The sequence below is a fragment of the Melanaphis sacchari genome, unplaced genomic scaffold (genome assembly GCF_002803265.2).
Source record: "Melanaphis sacchari strain LSU unplaced genomic scaffold, SCAv2.0 Contig75_pilon_pilon, whole genome shotgun sequence".
In the NCBI taxonomy this organism is placed as follows: domain Eukaryota; kingdom Metazoa; phylum Arthropoda; class Insecta; order Hemiptera; family Aphididae; genus Melanaphis; species Melanaphis sacchari.
The window spans coordinates 137,231-155,956 of record NW_020271537.1 but is presented as its reverse complement, the minus strand read 5'-3'; the positions used below and the strand labels follow the sequence as shown (position 1 = coordinate 155,956).

The 18,726-nt window shown below is 36.0% G+C and overlaps 1 protein-coding gene across 3 annotated transcripts in view; it reads right to left on the bottom strand.

Annotated features, from left to right (window-relative positions):
* Positions 1–18,456, bottom strand: part of LOC112601176 (trithorax group protein osa-like) — a 38,735-nt gene extending 20,279 nt beyond the window's left edge. For 2 of the 3 annotated variants that reach the window (XM_025348647.1, XM_025348646.1), the window contains exons 1-3: positions 16,920–18,456; positions 4,677–4,856; positions 3,465–3,770 (exon numbers count right to left, since the gene is read on the bottom strand). In XM_025348647.1, coding sequence (XP_025204432.1) covers positions 3,465–3,770; positions 4,677–4,856; positions 16,920–17,741 — 1,308 coding nt within the window. In that variant the 5' untranslated portion in view covers positions 17,742–18,456. The remainder of the gene's footprint in view (positions 1–3,464; positions 3,771–4,676; positions 4,857–16,919) is intronic. The other variant, XM_025348645.1, reaches the window with a different exon arrangement.
* Between the last annotated feature and the right edge of the window lie 270 nt (positions 18,457–18,726).

Genomic DNA, 18,726 nt, shown 5'->3' with positions numbered 1-18,726 from the left:
GAATGAAGGCGGGTTTACGCGACCTGCACAGGTACAACGGAAACAGATGCCCGTCAGACGGCAAAACACTAGAGAAGTTCCTCCGTCCGACAATACAGGCATGGTCGGCGTTCACAATAAAATATATTTTGGCGGTCGTGGTCTCGTAGGTTACTGCTTGTTAGTAATATTGTTACACTGTTATATTATATTATTATTATTGTGTTTATACAACGCACGAGCGCCCAAGTGATAGTTCTCGATTTGCCGCCCACGACGGCCACGGCGACGATGATGACGACGAATACTACACATTTATTCTTACGAGCCATCTACGCATTATCACTAACTACTACACCATACCACCATCATCATCATCATCACCTATCACCCCTTACAGCCACGCCGGGGCCGAGACGGGAGCGCGCGCGCAACAGCCCGTGGCCCGAACAGAACGGGCGACGTTGCTCGAACAAACGACGCACGATAAAGCGCGTTCGTTGCGGCAGAACGGCGCACACGGATACCCGATTGGGGGTGGCGGCAGACGACGACGAGGGCCGGTCTTCGACCGCATGGCCGCCATGGCGTGGCGACAGGTACGGTGGCGTCGAGCGGCGAGAGCGCGCGCCGACGGAAGCCCTCGCTGAGTCGAGTGCGCTGCTAGCAGCAACGTTTCGTGCTCGGGAACGACGTGGCGGGGCATTGGGGTAACGGCGCAAATAATGGATGCTCGGGACGCCGAACCGACCGCCGACCGAGCCCAGGCCGCTGCTGCTGGCGTAACGCGTACCGTGTACTACACTATACACTACAACTGTATACACTACTATACAATAAAAATGCGAGGTACTACACCACGCAAGAGCGAGGCGCACCGGACGACAACGATACGCATTCTTTGCACATGATATAATAATATAATATTGTTCGTGAGTGTGGTTATTGGTCGTGGTAGTCGTCGTACACGTTTACGCGACGACGACGGCGACGGCGTATAATATGCGCCCAACCCGACTACGACACGACGGTCCCGGGTTGTGAGCCCGTTCGCTCGCTGATTTACCGCCGAGAACGAGCGTGCACGCACATTCATCGCAGCAACAATAATTATTATTTATTTGTTTGTATAAATAATACATATATATATATATATATAAAAAAAAAATTGATAAATAAAATAATACGTTTTCTTTTCGAACCACCAACGGTAGAAACCGGAATGATGACGCTCGTGAATGTGTGTGCTTCGTGCGTACGCAGTACACGCCACTTAGATATAACTGTTCAAGTCCCACTCCCCCCCCCATCCGCATATAACACCGACGACCCCGATAAAAGCGAGCATTAAAAAAATGCGCCTTTTTTCGGCTCTGTCCGTGCGCGACCGACTCACAATAATTTTCGGTCCGTTTATCTGGCCGCTGTGGTCGGGTTGCTGTTTTGCCGGCTATCGTTTTTCGCCTATTATTCTTCTCTTTTACCCTTATCAACTGTCAACACCGGCGGTGGCTTGGCACGAAAAAAAAAAAAGAACCAGACACCCATGATGTTTAACGAATAAAAGTTATTTTGTACACGGTAAACGCCGAAAATCGTTAGACACGACGTTTACTACACTTTCAGTTTACACAACGATGGCATAGAAAATATACCACCGCAGCATTCTGTGTTTAAATTAACATTTTCAAATTATTTTAATTAATTTTCCACCAAAATGGGATGCTTATGCTTCTATGATTCCACCCGCATTGTTTCTTACACGATAACACCAAAAATGAATTAAATTTTAAAAAACTGTTGTTTAAGAACAATAAGAAATAATATTGCTATTATTCCGGGATTATTTATTTTATAGTTTGGTGACGTCCTTCAATAGGTATTTAGAAAGCCGGATTAAAACAAATGCGTTTAAAAGTAAATAATTTGTACATAACATATTATAAGCGTTTGTATTCAGAATGAAATAAGAATTCAATATGAAGCTAAAATGCGTTTCTTATTATTACAATTTAATGTAAATTAAATACAACGGTCAAATACTTTCGGCATTTGTAACCAGACCGAATGGGACCAGTAAATTTATTCTCACTTTATTTCTTAAGATGCAAGAATAATAATTTGACGGAGTAAAATGTATAAAATCTGTCGTTACAATACATAGTATAATATTTTCAAACCAGTTTAATACTATACTATTTGTCCAGAAAAGTTAGACATATTATCATCTATTAACTGTAGATTTAGTTAATTAAACTTTAAAGGTTTTAAGAACAATCTTGAATTTTATATTTTAAAACATCGAAAATTAATTAAATTTTTGATCGGATTATTAATTTGTAAATCTTGTTCAAGTCCATAATGTTAAATAAGGTATTTTAACCACTGGGAGAAATTATTAATTATAACTTACTAATACAACACGAACAAAAAAAAAAGAAAAAAAAGTACAAAAATGTTTAATCATTATAGTTTACGACATTGTTTTTGATTTCTTCTCATAAGCGGTAACGTAATCGAATGTCACTAACATTGCAAGAAATACACGTGTTTAACAAATGTATTCTAGGTCAGTACGCGGCTATAAATTTAATGTTTAATACAAAATTTCAGCCAATGGAACTGTTAGTTGTTTTTTTTTTAATTATCAACTATAACCTAAATCACAGAATACCGAAAATCGGAAACTAACATATTCAGGTTCATAAAAACAGTGAAATAAACTTCTAACATAAGAATAAACATCTTCTGTTAAACTAAATTAATTGCTGTTTATAAAATAATTCAAGTGATTTACTAGTACAATAAAAAGAAAATTAACCACCCAACCAACAGTTTGAAAGTAGGCAGTACAATTTAGTCGTATTAAACAAAAGAAAGTACATTCCAAGAAAAGAATATCTTAGGCTGCATCATTAAGGTGTATCTAGAAAAATTGTGTTATATAAACCAAACTTCAAACGTTTTACTTCGTATGCATATTATTATCACAGTGGTTTTATTAACAAACCGGTTGCCATTTAAATTTGTTTAAAAAAACTGTTTTGAATACACAATAGAATAAAAAAAAAGTTCTTATAAACATTTAGCCAACGTTCTGCTGACTAGACGTGATAGTATACCAATTTTAATGCTTTTGCGTACGTGATTCTAGACAATGAAATTCCAATAACAGAAATAAAAAAAAAACGTAATAACTTTAGTTATAAGCGTTAGGTTTTAATTTTGTTAATTGACTTTTTAATAAACCAATTGCAATCAGACAACTGAATTTGGTACTTCCGCGTTGGCACACATCGAACCACGTGAGATGTTATTATTGTCCCTACTGTTGAAAAGCGTCCCACAAGCCGTACTTCACCGTTATGCACACACAAACACACACACACACAACCCATTCGTATCAGACCAGTGGTTATAAGGGTTTTCAAGACGGGGACGAACGAGCACGGCTGCGATTTCCAATACAATGTCAAATAACTCACCGGATGAACCTGCGGCGGTGACTGATGAGGTGGCTGCTGCTGAGGCTGCTGAGGCTGCTGCTGCTGCGGTGGCGGCGTCGGCGACAAGTGTTGCTGGGCATTTTGTTGGCCCTGCGACACTGGAGGCAAAGCGGGCGGGCTCGCCGACGCCGGCGACGACGTCGTCTGTCCCAGACCGGCGTGGGGTTGTTGAGGCGGTTGTGGAGGAAGTTGAGGAGGCTGCTGCTGCTGCTGCTGCTGTTGCTGTTGCTGCTGCTGTTGACGATCGACCGGCGGTTGCTGGTTCGGGTAGCTGCCATAAGGCACCTGCAGAAAAACCGCGGTTAACAACCGATCTATACCCAATCACACACGCGTGCACGTACTATTACGACAGTGCCCAACGGTAGAGTATAGTAAAAATATCAGTAGTAGTATTAGTAGTAGTAGCTGTAGATTGAGTAGTAAAACGTCGGTAATGAATCGTAGTAATTGCATGGTGTACAAACATAATATATAATACACTAAACACTGAGTAACGTGATCACGTCCGAGCACCGACTAATAATAGTAATAGTGATGATAATAATAATAATAAAAGCGATTGCTGGTCGTCGGATCGTGCACATGGTGCATCGAAAGTAAGAGTAGTAAGCGATCCCGAGGGTTTTGGGGCTTTGCCGTTTATTGTGGAATATCATTTCGGGGCCGACGGGAAAACATTTCACGGAAGTCAAGGTCGTGACGGGTGGCGGCTACTGTCTATGTGCGGTGAGTAGAGGATCAGCTGTGTGAGTGATAATGCCACACCGCCCGCCCGCCCCTCCGACGTGTACGACCATTACCATTCTATTTGAAGTCGGCTGGGCGACGAAAAAACTATAACGCACAGGTCAATGACGTTTACTCGTAAAGAGCGGTTTTTATTTATATTTTATAAATAACCCGGAAATACTATAAATCTCTGTTGTTGTATTATTATTATTATTGTTGTTATTACTATTACTATTATTATTATTATTATCATTATCATTATTATTATTATTGTTTGGATGATCGGCGTAACGTGTCTCTCTGTTGATTTGGCCCATTCCCAGAATAAGTCTTGAATCGGTGTGAAATATTTTATAGCGCCAGTAAATAAAAACAACTATAATAATATGGTTCTAGGTCAATCCCTCCGGCGACGGCGTCGGCGTTGTTTACACGTTTAATCGTAACGACGATAATTACCTGTTGATGAGGTGGCGGCTGCTGCGATTGCTGCTGCTGCGACGGTGGCCCCGGTGGATACTGATGGTGTAAAGGCGGTACCCGATGGTGCTGCTGGTATCCGGTGGGCGAAGACGGCGGTGGTGGATAATGAGTCTGATGACCAGGCGACGGCGGAGGCGTTGGTCCTCTGGGATTCGCCTGCAAGGTAAAAACAAAACTTTTAGACAAACTGCGAAAAAGATCGACAAATCGGGAGGAAAATGGCGACCTTGAAGGTAGTATCTGGGGTCAACAGCCGGCAATAAACACAAAGAGAGTGAGAGAGAATGACCGACACGGGGTGAGATGCTGAGGGATGCGGAAAAAGTAAACAGAGGCGAAACGGATTTGTGTGCAGGTAGGCACATATAGTAGACTACTATACATATATATAAATATATTGTATGTATACTATAAATATATATACTATACACAATAAACGTGGCAACGGCGATACTGAAGCGGAGGGTAGCGTTAAAAAGTTTTGCACAATGCATGTTTGTGTGGTTGGCGCGAAACCTGTTATAGACGGGGTAGTAGTGGTAATGGAGACGACGTTTAGAATCGTGAAAGAATGTGTATAGGGTGGATGAGAGAACCGGGGGGGGAGTCGTTGTGCGACGCAATATAGGCGGATATAACACATCGATCGTGGCGGTTGAGAACATTTAAGGGTTGTAAAATTACGAAGCCGTAAAACTGTGGATTCTGTCCGTGATAATGACGTTCCTTCATTCATGAATCACGAGCACGTCGTCGCGCTAGACGATGCGGAAAAGGTGACCCTAATGGGTCCAATGTGAAATAATTAATGACCCATTATCGTGACTGTATGTGCATTTGTCCGCGTGTGTGCGAGTATACGCACGCGCGCGTACATACCTAACGCAATTATGGATACAGACCACGTGGAATATACGACGACTATAAATCCAAAAACACCAAAGTCGAACAATAAAAATAAAAACAACAGTTTTTCATGAAAATAATCCCATTTCTAGTTCAATGGGTAACTTGGGTTGATTCGGCTCACTAGTAACGTGAAAAACGGTAAAGAAATTGTATATTCAGTTTTTTTTTCTAAATTATTTACAATCTATACAGATAAGAGTTTAATAGGTAAATTTGATCATTATTATGGCTAGTATATGACAGAAGGTTAGCATTAATGAGCAGGCACTCATCGGTTATTACGTTTAGTTCATTCATGTTTAGTAATAGCTGAATTAATACATGTGTTATTATTATTTAATTTCAATACAATTTCATGACACAAAACAAGAAAACACATTCAATAATTATGCATTTAAACTCAATTTTCAAAATCATATTTTAAAGGACAAATTTGTTTTCTCCTATTTACCCATACTTAGAAAAGTGTTTTCCAACATTCATGCTAACACACATATTAAGAAAAAGTTTTCAAAATGTTATGTTGTTTGATTGCTTCTTAAGCAAAATTTTGCAACTTATTAATAACAATGTATTACATCGTTATTTTTTAAAAATCAAATAATAAATTGACTTGATATTGGTTCAATATATTATAATTAAAAAGTATTTTACTCTTTTCAGCTTCTATTATTATACTTTTTAGGTTTTACGTCGCACAAATATATTTCCTAACTATTAAAATATAATTCCATAAAAAAGAAAAAACTCAAAGTAATAACTAATAAGTATTCAAAGTTAAGTATCAAAAGAGACAAATGCGCAACCATTTCAATCTTATTGGTTTAAGCACGGAAAAATAAATTAAAACGTCAAATACTCAATAACGTAAATTGTTAAACCGCTCAAAAGCTAGCTAACACTGAAATATTATCAATTATAAAAAAAAAAATAGGAACGATAATAATAATGCAGTACAACAAACAGTCCACATAATAATATCATTTATTTGGTAAACAGGATTCGAATATGTACAACATATCGAAAGAGAATAGTTTCGTGCGTTGTTTATGGACCTTAAACCGACATACACATACAATAAAATATAATTGTCTTGAGTTTTATAACATTCACACTTGGGTAATAGACAATTAATTGCATTACGATAACTAGCTATACACGATTAACAGGGGCGCGGTGTACAAAAGCAAATACAAACACACGCGTTATCGTATTGTTTTCCCTAAGACTACTAAAGCCCACGTGTACATAACATATTGCCACGTTGCCGATGAAGATTTCCGAAAAACACGCGACTCTTTTCTCGTGTAATACATAATAATATACATAATACGCGTGCGCGCGGAGTAGGATGTGTCAACAATTCCCTACTCAGTGATCACGTTTTTAATACTACACAAATATTCAGGTAATAAATAATATTATAGGACCGATAGAAAAGGTATACTACAAAACACTGTCACAGTATTCAGTGTTTTAACTACACGCCTTGGTAGGTACCACGGTACCTTAGGCTAAGTAAAACAATAATGTCGTTATGTTTATTAATCTCACGGTGACGAGTGTTTACGACGACTAATATAGCATTATCGTGATACTATAGATTTGTAAAACAATATGCATTTTTTAATTAGTCAGTGATTAAATTATTTGAACAATAATTGTTATCACCTACCGAGCAGTTGTCAGGATCAAAGTCGTGTATGAATTTGAATAGGTACACATATTTTTTATGACTATTCATCAATAATCTAAATGCACACACACATACATTTTTTGTACGAGGCACCACTAAACGCGGACGATTTGTCGTCGTATGATATACCCATGGTACACTATGCACGGACGCACCATAAGGCGCGATTTCCGGCCGGGGATAGAGTTTTACGAACAAACGATCGCGATACATACCGCCGCCGATATGCACGCACATCTACACGTGTAGTAAATTCTACAACATTATTATTGTTATTGTTATTATTATTATTATTATTATTATTATTATATTATACGTGATGTAGGTAAACACAAAAAAAAAACGATTTACGATCTATGGCCGGTGCAGTGGAGGCGAGGCAGCAAGAAGATCCACCGCCGTCGCACCGTCGTCCTTTCGCATCCGTTTTCACGACGGACGCGCGACGCGGCGCCGTTTTACTCTCAACCAACAGTTGTACACACACACACACACTCACACGTACGTTTACACGCACCGTGTAATATCATTATTGTTACTATTATTATTATAATATATAAATATATATTTATATAACGTCTATCAATTATGTCTAAAAATAAAATAAAACGTGGGCCCAAAATATTCCATGTGCCGCGTGTTTTTATCTGAATGTATTAAATTTACGCTCGCCAGTGCGATCGCACGCGTTTGTGTGTGTGTGTGTGTGTGTTGTTGGGTAAGGGCATGGGCGCGTACATAATGCGTGTGCGGTGTACAATAAACAAACCCATTCTCTCCTCACCGCACTCTCTCATACCATCGTGTCGTATAGACACACGTGATATATATATATATATACATAAATACTCATTCACTCGTTCTTTGTATGCATTTATAAATATATATATATATATATATATGTGTGTGTGTGTGTATGTATATTATAATCTGGGTTAATAAACTAGGCTTGCGGTACACGCGGAGAATCAGAAATGATAGATGTGCATTTCCGCAATCGCTGTCACCGATAAAGGCCGCAGGGGACTGCTGCTGCTACTATTACTACTACTACTACTACTACTATTACTATTACTACAACTTGCGAACTCTACAGTCAATGACCTATATAAATATACATACGATATAATATACCAATAATGCGTGCACTGTGACACCAAGCCTAGCCTATGTAATAGTAATAAGGACGATATTATTATAAGACGTCGGTCACACGACACATTTAACTACGTTAATTGTAATTAAATAACGATTTGGACGTCTGCTCTTTATAGGCCCGACTATACTGTGCACAGTGTATTTGGTTACACTTCGCAGTTGCGGATGTTCATTTAATTATTAAATTACATTTTTACGTTGAAAAAATGAAAGCAATAACGAAGTAAGTGATTAATATGTTCACTATACTTTATTCAGTAAATACCAGAAAAAATAACACAGCTGACTACAAACAGGCAAAATAATAGCCGACGGTCAACTGAGGTTCAATACTATACACACAGCGAATTCTTTTTTACACCCGTTCCCATTGTAACATTTTTTTCGTGCATTGGTCATATTATACTCTATATCAGCAACTACATATGAATTGTATTTATATATATACAGGATTCACTAGAACCTATTTATTAACAAAACAATTCTTAACCTTTTAGTTCTTCAATTTTAAAAAAGCTTCCAAGGTATATTTCCATAATTAACCGCTACTTCCTGCACCACAAACAACGACAGACTTTGTGCGGTTTTACCACAAGCCATACTGCTGAGTAATATTTTGTAAAATCCATGAAGTCATTTTAACCAAAACGTGGCAATTGTTTTACAATTATTGTCATTAACAATAACGAGGAAATTATTATTATTATTATTATAGAAACCGTGGCTTAGACTAATCGCCTGCACTGATGACATCACTATCGCGATGCTATAATGACGTACATAACATACTTATACATAGATAATATAAGTTGTAGATAACACGTCAATAACCTATCAATACTATTCAAAATCCGGCGATACCCGCTGACCAACTCTGCTTATGACGAAACGCCGATATTTATTACAGTTACCCAGAAAGAATCCTTAAAGAAAAACTTACGTCTCACTAATTAAGTAACGTTCGAAAGAAAATAATGTTGTACATGTTATTATAATATAACGATTATAAAGTATATAATAATAAACTACGTAAGCCGAAAGGTCTATCGTTAATGAAATATACCCACATTCATTAATAATATAATTTCAAATCATTGTAATAATAATATTCATTATTATTACAATAATTATTATTATCGGTTTCACTTGACACACGAACATCACATAGCTATAGTACATTATAATATTATTATTTATTGTAATATTCGAATATTTTAAATATTTAAGCTTATTATATGTTATTTCAAAAAATCAAAACATAATAATGGTGTCAAAAATATTATTTCTTTTGAATTACTATTTAATCGCAAATACCTAGTTGTTACGTTACTACGATCAATCGTATGATAATTAATAAAAATAGATTAGTCAGTAATGAAAATACTATTAATATACAGTATAAAATCAAGACACTAAATAAATATAACGATTTAAGATTTAAGTTTCAAAAAGTCGCCATAATAAAAACTTGAAAAAAATTATAGGTAATCGATTATAATAGTTCCTGATTATGAAATTATTAACTTGAGTTGATTAGAAAAGTATTAGTTATACAATAAGGGTAATATCACTAATATCATCTTAAAAATATTCTGATCAGATTTATTCAAAACAATAACACTGTTTAGATTGTATTAAAACTATATCATATATAATAAATCTAACTCAACAAAACTTAAAAATTTTAAAATAGTTGATAGAAAAAGAAACAGAATAATATTAATCAATAGATACAAACAATAAACAGCAAGGATAACTGAATTAATATCATTTTTGGATGAGCACTTTAGAAATTCAGAAATGTTCTGGAGCTGGAAATGTTTAGATAAAAAAAAAAGCTCGAAATAAAAGAAAAAATTAAAATTAATAAAAAAAAAACTATTTAATTCATCGTCATAATTAATAATTAAAACAATTTCTTGCTTGCGGGCCAAATAAAATTTGATCATGGGTCTCAGATATACAAGATGTCTAAATTGTCACGCTAAATTGAACGATTTATTTACCAGTGAGTAAGGCCAATTACATCAATAAATTACAATGCAGATGTATGAATAATTTTGTGCGTTTTAAATTGTAATTATTAGCTATACCTAATGAGAGTACATTATTTATTCATACGTTTATATTTTAAAATCAATATACTTAGTTGATGATAAAATATAAATAAGTTTTTAAAACCTTTAATATTTTTTTGTACTTCGATTCAAAATTTAAATAAAGGTAGTAAGCTAATGCAAATTATTAATATTTAATTACAATATAAATATTTTTTTACGTATAATACAATGTATATCATAAGAATTGAAAATATTAAAAACGAAAATACCATAATATTAACTATACACAGTTAGTTTATAATAAACTGCTTGTATAAAACATAGAGACATAATTTATGTATCGTAATTTAACGATAAAAATTATTTATAATGTATACTTTCTACTAAACATTTTATGTTCAAATCATTGGAATTTTTTAATCTGATTCTGTATGATATTGCATGTCTTATATTTTAAAATATTTAATAATAAATAGTAAAAAAAAAAATTATACATGCTATTCTAAATATTTTATTAACAGTGATTAGGTCTAATTTACAGATACTAAATAATATATTATTCAGTGTAATTTTCTCTTTGATATTTCTTTAAAAAACAGTTTAATATTATTGATTGTCTAAGTCAATGTGACTTTTACAGTTTGATATTTTCCAGTAATAATATTTTTGAAAACATGATATTTTCAGTTAAATTACTATTCATAAAAAATATTTTAAATAAGTTTAACCCCACTACATATCTGAACTTTAAAATAAATTACAATTAACGTTACCTATATTTTAGATTACACTAATATGGTAATTAAATTAACCTTCTCCGATGGACGATGAACAAATAAATGCACGATAATGTACACAAGCAACGCACAAATACAACCCGTACCTATACAACGTTAAGAAATCCCTAATACATTAAAAAAAATAAATGAATCATAATACGTATCAAAATTAATTAATTACATTCTAAAACATATGACTTGTGAAATTAATAAAAATGACTGTGTACCTCCTACAATCAAAAATACGTTACTTGTTAATTAATTTACAAAATATAATCTTGAATTACTTTACTAAGAAAAAATATACATTTTTTTACATTAAGATAAAGAAATGATAATTAAAGTTTTTCATGAATAAATAACCCTAAATAGCCTAAATAAATAAAAATAATCAATAATTTAAATCCCATACAATCAATTGATTAATTTAATGATTCACTAAAATTGAATGGATTAATTGGCGGCGACTACACGATGTTAAAGGGAACAATTATTGATTGAAATGTTCATGCAACCAGAGTAAATAACAGTTTCAAACTTTTAAAAGCTATTTTAATCACAATCAAATTTAGTATTTTAATCTGAAATCAAAATAAATTATTTAAGTACCTACCTAACATGATGTTATTGAAATATTTTTCATAACAACTAAAATAAATTAAAATGATTGGACAATTTTTATTTTGTATAGATAATCTAAAAAGAAACTCTTGACTATATTCGGTGACCGCGCGGATGTGAAAATTATTCATCGCTAATAATAATAATAATAATGATGATGATGATGATGATGATATTTTTACGGTGTAAAAATAATATTCGGTCGTGTCGGAAAACGTAAAAGTTGTTGGAAAACGGTTTTTCGCTTGAAATATATATTAAAAAAAAAAAGAAATAAAGAAGTATATATACGAGATAAGAAATGAGAGGAGAAAAAAACGAGGAAAATTTCCCGGCGCAACGCAGTGGCCCCATGATACGATTTTTCTTCTCGCCAAGGTTGCCATTCGAGCAAACGTAGTGTCATTATATAACGCAAACGCGGCACCGGTGCACAACGTGGCAACGCGGCGGGACTGTGGGCGTGGCGTCAAGCGAGCGCCGTTCACTGGGAATAACATATATAATATACGTATTATGTGTATATATATATAACGCACGCACACTATACAACATAATATATACATTCTACCCAACACGCAGCTGCCGCGCGCGATAGGAAAACGTAACGAAGTGAATGCCGCCGCCGCTGGTTGCGAAGCTACAGCTCGTTTCCAACAAAGCCCGCGTACACAAAACTACTCCGGAGCGAGCGAGAGAAACGGAAAAAACGGGGATAAAAAAAAGAAATAATAAAAAATGTATTTATTTTTTTCTTAAAAGAAAACCCATTGACGCCGACCCGTAGAGGAGAGGCCCCGGCGCGCGCGTTATGATAACTTTTTTATTTTTTTCAAACACTATACTATTTATTTATATTATTATTTAATACGTCTGCAGAGCTCGTGTTCGAATACACACACAATCACTGATTTTTCCGACGTTTCGGAACACGTCGACAAATATAACACAAAATGAAACGAACACAGCGCCGACAATGAGGATGTATTTAACAGTGGTTAGGACACACACAAACAGGTCACGGTGAGAAATATTCACGTGAAAATAGACGACTCGCAACAAGACACACGTACACAGTAATACGGAAAATGTTAACGTGTTTGTACCGGTGGTAATAAAATATAAATAAAATAATATGGCAATAATGTACCCGCCCGCCACAGCAGACGTTTGTATAAATTAACACGACGATTATCGGCCGGCGGCGGCGGTACGCACGGACGGTGTCGCGAGACGCTAAAAATAAATATTTGGGCGCATTCCGCCGATCGGCTAATGAATGAATCAATTACTGTTCAATAATAAACGCGTCTTTATTTCTAAAAAATATGTATATACAACTCGCACAACATTATAATAGTATGTGTATTATATAATAACGTAACAAACGCACACACTGCACACTGACGCTCACGTATTGTATATATTATTTAATATTATCATGGACGAGATGTGAACGGCGGCGATTTTTGTCGTAAAAAAACCAAGACGCGCAGACGAGCGGCGGGGCGAGAGAGGAGAAGTAACGCGGAAAGGCCGCCGAGACCCCAAACATTATTGATACATAATACATACAACGGAATAAACAATAATCGTTATCGCGGCGGCGCTCGAGACCGCGTAATATTAACATTATTATTGTTAATAATAATGTAGTATAATAATAATATGATGTGTAATTATTGAACATTTTATACTTCCACCAACTGCGATCCCCGCGGCTGTTGTCGTCACGATATTTTTATTACAATTATCGTTGTCAATCAATTAAAATATCAAAACGACGGAATTGAGTGTTATAAATGTTATAATATTATATTTTACTCTCTGTGTTCGTCCTATCGGCGAGGCACAGGTACGACGCGACCGACCAAGGGGCGGACGGACGGATCGTGAAAAATTATTATCGCGCGGTTATTTACACACACGCGCGCGCGCAAACACACTCGACACGATCGTTAACAGCCGGTTATCAAAAATCCGAAGAACGGTGAAAACGATATTGTATTGAACATGCACCACATGCCGGTTTTTTTTTCACCGCGTTATCTCTACGTGTTATTATTACTATTATTATTATCGTACTCGGATGCATTTTAACATTTCATTGTCGTAATACACAGTGGAGAGACGTGGACACACACACAGACGACGATCTAGCACACCTCGCGACGTTTTATTGAACAGTATTACGTACAATACCTAATTATTACAGTATATATTAAAATAAATAATAAAATAATACAGACGCATAATACTACGGTATAACATAATATAATATTATCATCATTAATATTATTGAGTGTGCATGCGTACGTATTGTGTACACAACCGCACGCGGTAGATAATTGCCGCGTAAAATTATATTATTATCCCGTATTGTAGTCGAACACATAACGCGACCCATACGCGTATCGTATAACCGACTTACCAGCAAAACAACGCGACTCTACCCATGTGGCAAATTGATTCGACAGACGACGACGACGACGACGAGCCCGACGCAATGCCGATATTATTATTATTATTACAAGCGACATGAAGGAACGCGTCACTTCGGACACTGGCGGCAATTATGCGAGACCCGATGGAGAACGTATCGAATTTTACGAGGAAAAAATTAATAATAATATGCATTAATGTAAAACACAACGTTACGAGAACGATTGTCCCCATTCTAACGATTACCACTTATTCATTTTTTAGATTATGAGCGGATCAATAAATGTATTTTTTTAATTTTTTTTAATCCATTCAAAAATATTAGATCTTCTTTGAAACGGAACGGTTTTTGTATTATAGGAGCTTTTTAATACTTATTCAACGTGTTAGGATCTAGAGTTCCTCCTTGTATTTGATGTTACAGTGTTGTTGATCACGCACGATCAATATAATACAATTTAAAGAAAAACGATTATAACGACGGATACATAATATGTTCTGGTAAACAATCATTGACATATTTATAAGTCTTATTTTCAAATATATACTTTTCTCAATTCGTTTTTATCGTTCCTTGAAATGTTAACAAGTTTTTTTAATAATTAAAAAATCCAGAGTACGAGTTACCTACTATATACATTTTTAACACAATCTACTCTCGATAAACCAATCGGAGTATTACAGTTTTAAGTACTTTTATTACAGATAACGATACAGATCGTACTTTTCTTAATCACATTTCAATGAATTGAAAAATGAAACTATAATTATTATAAATAGCTATAAAGGATCGGAATTTAATTTGATAAGTGTTTATTATTATAGGGGTACCTAATGTAAGTAACCATAACATATAATATCAAAAAGTCGTATATTTCATAGCAAAGCTTCATAAACCCATTGTTTAAATCTTTTACAATAAAATAAAATATATAATTTAATTATTTCTAAAATAAAGAAATATATCATATTGAAAATACTCAAAATAACGGGTTTATTTTTTTTTAAATTTCAAGAAATTGTATTATTTAAATATAAAAATAATTTTTCTTCTTGCCTATCTGCCTAGAATTATCTCCAATAGCTTTTTTTTTTTTTTTATAGACGCGAAGAAAAATATTACAACAATCGTAAATCATGAAAACACACCTTACTTACATAATTATTAAAATATTATGTAAGCAAAACAAAAATTTAATTGAATTCAGCTTATGAATTATTAACCTAGTTATCTGGTTGTCAAAATTATATTGGTAAGTTATGTTCCTCTTCAATGATTAATTCATTAGATAATTGCTATTTTAAAAGCTACACAAAATAAAATTGTTAAAATATTAAAATATATATATATATTATAGGTACCTATCTACTACTTGTAATAAATTTGGTTACTTCATTAAATTAAATATTTGTGACAAAAAAAATGAATAATTGTGTAATATTTTTAATAATTTGTGTAATATAATCAAATAACTGATACATAAGGATCGAAATTATAGGTTAGCAGTAATAGAAATATGAACAATTCACAATGCTAAAACCTGTACTTCCAGATTAGCATTAGGTATAAATATTAGATAATATACTTATAAAAAAAATATTTTGTGGCTTAAAGGAGTTTCTAAACCAATTTTCAAATGAATATTACTATTGAATAATACCATACCTATCAAAATGTATAGTTATTATATATTAATTAATAAATAAATATATAAGTAGAAGTATATACAATTTATTTTTACTCTAAATATACTTCAGTAATTTGATCCAAGATAAAAAATAAATAATTAACTGCTTATAAAAGAAAAAATATTTTAAGATTAATAAATTATATAGGTACCTATGATATTATTTAAACAGTAAATGATCTACTGGTTAAATTAAAATTAAAAAAAAAAAATTAAACAGGTTAGATTTAGAAGTTTTTTTTTTTTATTTTTAAATACCTAATGAGTAAAATTAATAAGTTAGGAAAAATGTAAAACAAGACAGGTTACATTATTTAATATTTTCAGGCTACAAATAATTAAAATCTGTGTTAAACCATGTAGGTTAAGGAAGGAAACATCTAACTCTACTATGTAACGACTGGAGTGAGTAATGAGTAATTATTTAGTGTTCAATCTCTCTGAAATATTGAATAATATAATATTCATTGAAATTTAGGAAATAAATACTAGATGGTATTTTATTTATAATTCTGGAAACAATTAGCATACACATTAGAGTAAGGAAATATTTAAACAGTAAAAAAAAAAAAAAAAAAAAAAATGTATTATCTATTAAATTAGGCATTATTATTTTGAACATAAAATTGTTTTTTTAGGTTTTTGCATTCTTAAAGTGATAAGAACATACTCTCTCAGCACAAGCTATGCTTTTAGGGGGTGCTGAAATATTGTATTCCATTGTTAATTTATGTATGATTTTGTTTTGTTGTGTATTGTTGCCATGAAATTATTATTATATCCAAACTTATTTCCTACTCCAAGTTTATTTCTCAGCAGTGACTAGTTTTGATATGTAATTAAAAATAATTAAAAAAACAACTGACCGATGGTGGCATATTTCTGTAAGGCATGCCGTGTTGAGGAGGAAAAGGTGGCATGTTGTGTCTTGGCGGTGGCCAATTCTGGTTGTAATGTTGCTGCTGTTGGTTTTGAACCGGCGGCGGTTGAGAACCATCAGGTTTGGGATATTCATTGCCATAGTTGTTCTGATATCGTGTCGCCGGATTTGACGATTGCAGCAGCTGGTTGAGCGTGGGCGTAGGTCCTGTCGGTTGAGATATACTCTGGCCAGACAAGTACTGCCGCTGGGGAAACATAGCTCCCGGCGGTCCAGGCACCCGCATCATAGGTTTGGGATAAGCATGCCTGAACTGGCTAAAACTGTTTGGTTCAGCATTGCTATTGGCATGGTGCTGTTCGGGTGGTGGTTGATGGTGACCAAAACTGTTGCGATAGCCGCCTGGAGGAGGCGGCGGATAGCCATCCTTGTCGGGCGGCGTTTGTTCGAAATTATTAGTTTTAGGCATGTCACCATCGCTGGTCGGCTGGTCACCGTGCTCCGGCCGGCCGTACAGCGGTCCACCACCATTGCCGCTGCTCATGCCGTCGTAATTATGGTGGTTGGTCGGCACCTGCTGCTGTTGCTGTTGTTGTTGTTGTTGTTGCTGCTGTTGCTGTTGCTGTTGCTGTTGCTGCTGCTGCTGCTGCTTACCTTTCGGCGATTCCGGCGCCATCAGGCCGCTGCCGCTCATTGGCGTCCTGCGCTCGTGGCTGCCGTTCTGAAAACCGGGCACGTCCAGCGGCCTATCTTGGTCGCGATTGTTCACGTCGCCGCCCGGCTGGTTTTCCGCGTGCGTAGCAGCCATGTTAGACGACGTTACAGGCAGCAGAACGTTTGCCAACACCCCGCCGCCGCCACCCGTCAACGCCAGCGTAATACATAATAACACGAATCAGCTACGTTATGCCCGCGCCGTTCGCACTCGGCGAACCGAATATTGAACATAGCAATGGCGCAGCGTACATAATTACCACTTGACGCGTCCGCAGCGTCCGTGCACGTCGGTGTCCGCACCGGCATCGGACATGGCCCGTTCGTTGGCACTGCGTGTGCGCGGCGGCGGTGGCGGTCCGTCAACGGGAAACGAACGACGACGACAAAAACGATTGCCGAGGACAACGGGCGAGAAACGCGAAACGAGGTTAGGACGGCAAAAGGTTACGACGCACCTCTCGGACGAATATCCTATCCCGGGATATCGGCGGCGGCGGCACACGGACGCCACGAACGGAGAAAACGAGTGCTACAGTAATTCGATTCGGCCGCGGACGACGAGGACGATGGGAAATATTAAACGCAACGCACGGCACAACGACAATCGCGTACACGCACACGGTCGACCGCGCACAGCACACGTAATTCGTATACGAAAAATAATAACAAACACTAGAAAATCATACGTGCCCGTGCGTGTGCATGCAATACCCTTTTTCCAATAAATTTCGGTCGAGTAATACGCCGCGCACACTCACCGATTATCTCCCGTAGACTCTGAACGGAACAAAAATGTACGGCGGCCGTACAGTGTGTACGCTCGGCCCGGCTTCACGCGCGCGTCCCGTGGCCACTCTGTAATGACGGGTGAAACGACGCCGCCGCCCGACGGTGCTGCCGCCGCCGGTCCGTGCGCCGACGATTTTTTGTTTCGCCGCGGCGTCGTCGTCGTGTGCTCGCCGGTCCGACGTGCACGCCGCGCCGTAAAATTAATTCCAAACTCTAATGGTCTCCGACGCTGAAATATTATTTATTTATTTATTTTATTTCTCCTCGGGACACCGCCGGCGGACGAC